Source organism: Tamandua tetradactyla, chromosome 7 (assembly GCF_023851605.1).
Source record: "Tamandua tetradactyla isolate mTamTet1 chromosome 7, mTamTet1.pri, whole genome shotgun sequence".
Lineage (NCBI taxonomy): Eukaryota > Metazoa > Chordata > Mammalia > Pilosa > Myrmecophagidae > Tamandua > Tamandua tetradactyla.
In genome coordinates this window covers 23,402,757-23,409,165 of record NC_135333.1, presented here as the reverse complement: position 1 = coordinate 23,409,165, position 6,409 = coordinate 23,402,757, and the positions used below count along the sequence as shown (strand labels likewise).

General features: G+C 38.9%; 1 protein-coding gene across 7 annotated transcripts in view; it reads right to left on the bottom strand.

Moving 5' to 3' along the window:
- Nucleotides 1-927: 927 nt before the first annotated feature.
- Nucleotides 928-6,409, bottom strand: part of RIC8B (RIC8 guanine nucleotide exchange factor B) — a 128,265-nt gene continuing 122,783 nt past the window's right edge. For 5 of the 7 annotated variants that reach the window (XR_013179240.1, XR_013179241.1, XR_013179242.1 and 2 more), the window contains one exon: nt 4,559-4,671. Coding sequence is in view for 2 of the 7 variants with exons in the window: in XM_077168614.1 (XP_077024729.1) it covers nt 4,560-4,671 (112 nt within the window). In the remaining 5 variants the exon portion in view is untranslated. Of the gene's footprint in view, nt 4,672-6,409 lie in introns of all 7 variants that reach the window. The other 2 variants (XM_077168614.1, XM_077168616.1) reach the window with 1 other exon arrangement.

Sequence of the window (6,409 nt, the reverse complement as noted above, 5' to 3'; positions counted from 1 at the left end):
AAAGGTGTCACCCTGCTTTTCTTGAGATAATAGTGCCAGTTTCTCCCCGTCCTTGTGTACCCATTTCTAATTTGGAATTGCAGTAAATATCTTCCAAGAAAACTAATACCAGTGATGGACCACACAGTAGGAAGCATGATGGACATCTTGTCATCCTTCTTATTTGAACATGCAAACTTGGCTTAATCCTCTGGCTCCCTTACCACTTTCAAATGGCTCTCCGTGCCAAAAAAAAATTTTTGAGCCTGTGATCTAGCAGTGTCATGATTTGTGCTGCTGAAGTTTCTGCATGAATGGTGAAATATGGCAGATGCACATGCGGTCCCTCTTGCTTCCATTCCTATTTCCTGTTGCTCTGCGGAGCTGACAGTGTTCATGGTACCTTCCAGGACGGCAGTTGCCACCCTTTTCTATTTTTTTTTGGAAAGGGGTTGGTCATATGTCTGTTCTATTAGTAAGGAAGAATATTAGAGAGGCAATTAGCAATGTTCATGTAATGGAATATCATATAGCCATTAATTTTTTAACAGTATTTATTTGAAATGGGGAAATACTTACAATGTTAAAGGATACAAATCTCTAAATACAGCATGATCCCAGTCTTGTAGTAAAATAAATTACGTATGCATAGAAAAAATACAGGAAGGAAATACTAAAACATTAACAGTGATATCTCAGGATTATGGGATTTGGGGTAAATTCTTAGTTGTATTATCTTCTGTATTATCCAAACTTTCCACCACAAAAATATATTTCTTTTATAATCAGGGCAAAAGGAAGTCAATGCAGGTGATACCTAGTACTGATGTGGTATTAAAGGGGTGTTCGGAGTCACTCGTACTGCCTCAGCCTGTTTCATTTATAAGGAGGTATAACATCAGCCTTGCTTACCTCCCAGGACCACCGGACAAGTAAAAGGGGCACACATGTCTGTGTTACTCTAAAGAAAGAAGCTCAAGTGCCTTATTTTAGGACATGTACCTCTGTATCCTGTTACAGAGGCCAGGAAGGGTGTGGACAGAGGAGCCTGCGAAGTGGTGGCCAGTGAATGCATTCTGTTCATCCCCATTGCAGGTCACCAATGCCAGGCTGATGTCTGGGGGAAGCCTGCAGCTCTAGATTCTAGGCTATTCTACAAGATTCTAAGTACTCATCTGAAACCTAGCAATACCTGAGCAAATTTTGCCTCACTCTTCCCAGGTCACATCCCTGCTTAGTAAGTTCTTTGAAACCAGTTCTGTGGAAATAGTTATTGCTTAAAATGGACCAAGAATTATTACCACTACCATTATCACCTGTTTCCAAGGGTAGGGTTCCTAGCATTCCAAATTCAACAGAGGCACACTGTGGGCTCAAGGTGGGCAGTGTGGTGAGAGGAAGGTATAGTATATGGAGTTGGGCCGGCCAGAGTTGGACTCTTAACAGCTATGTAGTGTTCGGTAACTTACTCAAGCTTTCTAGAGATGATCTCACATGAGATGTAATGAGGGTTACAAGAGATAACATACATAAAAAGTCCAGCATGTGGTAAACATTCAACAGATGTTAGTTCTCTTTCTGTGTGCAAATCAAGAAGTAGGTTTTGGAGAGGTCATTCTCATCTCCTCCTCCAGCAAATTCTCTTTTCAAAAACTAAAGCCTAATGCCCAGGGTAGGGAAACTCAGAATGAAACAGAACTCATTCAAAACAGAAAAGCACAGCTACTTAAACAGGACTGTCCAAACATTTCCTCTGTATAAAGCTGGTAGAATGGCATTTCATTAAACATGTCTTAATCTAGGTAATCTGACATTCATGCCAAAGCTATTTGATTATAGAATTAGAAAAATACTTCAAAAATGCATTTTTAGAATGAAATAACAAAAATGCTTTTTCCTTCTAAACCTTTTTCATTTAATCTAAAATTACCAATTGCCAAGTTTCATTTTATTTGCTGTCAATTAAAACATGGGTTACCTGCAACCTCTATTATCAACCATTTACCTTCATATCCAAAAATGTATTGTATATTTCAGAGAGTATTCTGAATGCAACTTACTCCTTTAAAGAAACTCAGTGTCATCATTATGAGAATGAGTCCAATGGCCAAACTGTTGTACAGAGATATTGTCTGGGTCAGCTGTGTGTCCTTTGGTAAAAAGATAGTTCCAAATTTGCTATGGCTTGAATAGTTTTTTTGTATTCTTCCTCATCTCCCTATCTAGTTTTCAGTGGGCTTTTTTGCTGCTTTCATTCCAATATGCCTGATTTTAATCTACTGTCATCCTTCTTTGCCATGTTTTGTTGGCTTGAAAGCCAGATAACATGACTAAATGTTATAAATATATGCAAATTTTGGTAAAGAGGCATATGAGATTCTTGAGAATTGCAAGAAACTTTGCATCATCTCTTTGGCAGCACAAAAACCTTTTTTTTGTGTGTGATGATAAAAAAATATTTATTCCTTCCAGCCTCCGATGTTCTGACACAGCTAGAAGGGAAAATTTGAGATGATGGTATGGTAGTCCGTGACTCTTGGATCTGTCCTGTAACTACTTGAAGAGTGAACACACAAATTTGTAGTTCTTCAGAGTAAAGACAGCTGTTCTAGTTTGCTAGCTGCCGGAATGCAATATACCAGAAAACAGAATGGATTTTAAAAAAGGGGAATTTAATAAGTTGCTAATTTACAGTTCTAAGGCTGAGAAAATGTCCCAGTTAAAACAAGTCTATAGAAATGTCCAATCTAAGGCATCCAGAGAAAGATACCTTGGTTCAAGGCCAATGAAGTTCAGGGTTTCTCTCTGAAGTGAGAAGGCACATGGCAAACGTGGTCAGGGTTTTTCTCTCAGGTGGAAAGGCACATGGCAAACATAGTCAGGGCTTCTCTCTCATCTGGAAGGGCATATAGTGAAACTGCATCATCTGCTAGCTTCTTCTCCTGGCTTCTTGTTTCATGAAGCTCCCCAGGAGGCATTTTCCTTCTTCATCTCCAAAGGTCGCTGGCTGGTAGACTGTGCTTCTTGTGGCTAGGTTATTCTCTGCTTTCTCAGAAATCTCTCTCTCAAAGACCTTTTAAAAGCAACTCCTGACTCACTGCTTTGCCAGAGAAGTGACTTCTGGATAAATGACATCATCACTAATACTTCACGTAGTTTACCTATCCTTAAAATGGCTATTACGATGATAAGTGAGATAATGGATGTAAAAACACTTGGAAAAAGTATGAGCTGTGAAACAGTTTATCCCATTGTTTATCCCATGTATTTATAAAGAAACACACACAGATGGCTAAATTGAATCAACCCCAATGTTTTATTTAATTTAAAGTTTTAAAAGGCAGTGGTTAAGCACATTATCTATCTGTATATATATATGTATATACATATATATATATATATATATATATATGTAAAAAGAAACCTACCCCTTTCCAACTTAAGCCACTGATTACTAGGCCCACTGTCTATTGCATGAATCATCTTCTACTTCTTCATATAACCAATTCTAAAAGTAAAAATAAACAGCTTAATCAGTTTAACAGTAACTATTTGTGTTTCTTTTCTTTTTTAAATAAATAAAGTTACCATTAAACCGATCACATATGGTAGAAAGGTAGAATACACACACAGAGACACACACAGTTCCCAGTTTAAAACCTATGACTTATGAATGACCAATATGTACAAATGGGTGCTGCTCCCTCCTCCAGCAGAGGCCACAAAATAACTCCCACTGCTCAGCAAGGCCCCATTACTTCTGCTAGGCTGGAGGATGTCTGTTCTTGGCACCCCGAGTTTGACCTCAGAATGCATGCTCCCCATGCAGTGATGCAGATGGTAGGTCAGTTCTATGGTACTAGTGTTCAGGTACATTAGGGAATAAATAGGCATTTGTAGCTGCCTGAGAACTAAACCATCATTTATAACTTTTTATAGGGAGAAATGTATTCTGAAGTTCTAGACAAGTGACATACAAACTTTTAGAAGGTAGTCAGTTTGCAAGTCTGGGGCTATATGTGTGTGTTTGTGTGTGTGTGTTTCTATGTATTTATAAAAATTTGAAATGAAGTAAAGAGTGGTGCTAGGTTTATGGAGCAGCTGCTTGGCTTCCATTTAGCCAGTTCTGATCTAGCAAATCACTTGCCTCAGCCCTTATTTAACAGCTCATTCTGCTTCTCACGTGCGTCAGTTTGCTGCAGAGATTCAGAAAGGGCAGCTCACACAAGAGAGAGGAAGGACAGAGTAAAATCTGCTAAGAATCTTGGCAAACAGAATTGCTAGATTCAACTAGGGCTGCTTTAGAAAAAGAAGTCCTTCAGTTTCATCCTGATGAAATGGAATTATTTTTTCTGCTTCTATCCCCTGTAACTCCATCTAACTGCAACTCTTTATGAATGCCTCAATATTGCAAAAAACACAGGATCACCTCTTAAATATGCTGGATTCTCAATGAGTAAACCAGTTAATGTGTTTCTAGCCAAAGCAAGGGCATAAATGTTTTAGAGAAAAGATTCCCCTGGAGCTACAGAGAAAAGATGCTGATAAAAGCAATATTGGGAGTTGAGCAGGTGATGCTTTTAGTCTGTGTCGGAGCTGGTTTCTTCGATGACGGAGTACTGGTTGAGTGCTTCCTCCAAAGGCGTTATTGTCCCATCAGGTTTTAGTCCCATTGGTTTAAGCAACTCCTCTCTGGAAAAGGAGATAAAAGAGAGGGAAAAAAAAGTATTCACCAGCATCACACACACACCCCTCCTCCCCTCCACCCAAATCCACATCCTTTTAAAAAGAAGTCTTTAAAAACCAAAGTATTTTTCCTTGAGCTCTCTCTGTGTGTTTGTAACAGGAAAGATGAAAGGGGCATGGAAAGAAAAAGAGGGAGATAAAAGACTTCATTCACACAGGCCAAACCTACTAAGCCAATTAGAAGTATGAAAAGTCAAAGTCTAAATGGGCTCAGGACAAGGAGCAGGTCTCTTCTGTTTTTGATAATTAACTTTTTTTCTCTTTTGTAGATTCTTTTTATTTTAGTGAAATTGAACCTGCCAAAATTTCACCTGTCCCCAATGGACCAGGCATACAATTAAATAGTTGATTTGGTATGTATGCATTTCATTCAATGGATAAACACATCAAGAGTTGATTTTGCCCCACAATCTCTGGTAATACGTAAGTACTCATTGACTCGTTTCAAATCAGTTGGCCTCCTCCAACTTTCTCCCTTCCTTTTCTTTCCTATGCTCTCTCTTTCTTTCTTTTTATCATCATTTTTTAAGACCATTGCTTTTGTTTGTGGCAGTTTAATTATGGGATTGACAGCCATTTTAATCTCTTCAAAGCTCCCCAACTGCCTCTTTTCAGTTAATCCAATTATATCTACTCCACAAGTTACAGCCTCATCTAAAGATGATTAATTATTGATTAAGCCAATCAAAAAGCATTAAGAAAGAATTATTTAATCTTTTCATAGGCTCTTATTACATGGAGATTATGCGGAATGTACCTATTACACTAACTCCAGTACTCCCATCCCCAAAAGGTCAGCAGTGTACTTTAAGAGTGGCCTTGAAAGAGGCCATGACCTGCTTAAAACTTATTTCTCATGGAAACGGGTACCACTCCCTGAAAACATGTCTATAAATAAGAACCTAAGTGGCAGCAGCTGTAATGTTGGTAGAGTTTGGAGCAAAGAGAAAGAATAAAACCTCCTCTCCCTTTGCCTCTTTGCTGTTATTGCCTTAGGCCAGCGAAAAGGAGGATTCCCTCCTGGAAAGGGACAGTCATGCAACAGTGTGATGGTGTGTGCTACAGGCATCGTGAAGGCACTGGGTAAGGGTAAGAATAGCTCAGTAGAGGCTGATGAAGCCAACAGCCTAATTAAGCAGCTCTGGCTAGCGTCAGAAGACTATTTCTGACAGTTTGCAAAGTCTTTTTGAGAAATGTGGCTAACTGACTGGCTAAAGTAGAAGTTTATTGAATGTTATGAAGTAGGAAACTCATTTCCTGATCCAAATAGGGGTCGGAATCATAGAACTTAAAGTTGGAAGGGATCATTTAGTCCAACCCCCTCAATAAAGGAAACTGAGTGATTACGCAAGGTTACCTATCTGGTGTCAGAGTTGGACCTGGGACATAGATATCTTGAGTCTAGTGCTCTGTCCAGCACACCACATCTGGATTAACTTCCCTAACTACACTGGAGGAGCACACTCTGAAATCATCTGTTCAATGTTTGTTCATTAACTATGTACTAGGAATTAGGTCATATACTGAGTCTGGGGAAAAAAAGGAAGACTGGGCAAAACTGTTGCCTTAGGAGGAAGAGAAACAAATGTACGAAAAATATCTTAGGACATAACGGGGTAAATATTAGAACAGAATTGTGAACAAACAATTGTGATAGCCCATGAGATGAAGCATAGACCAGATT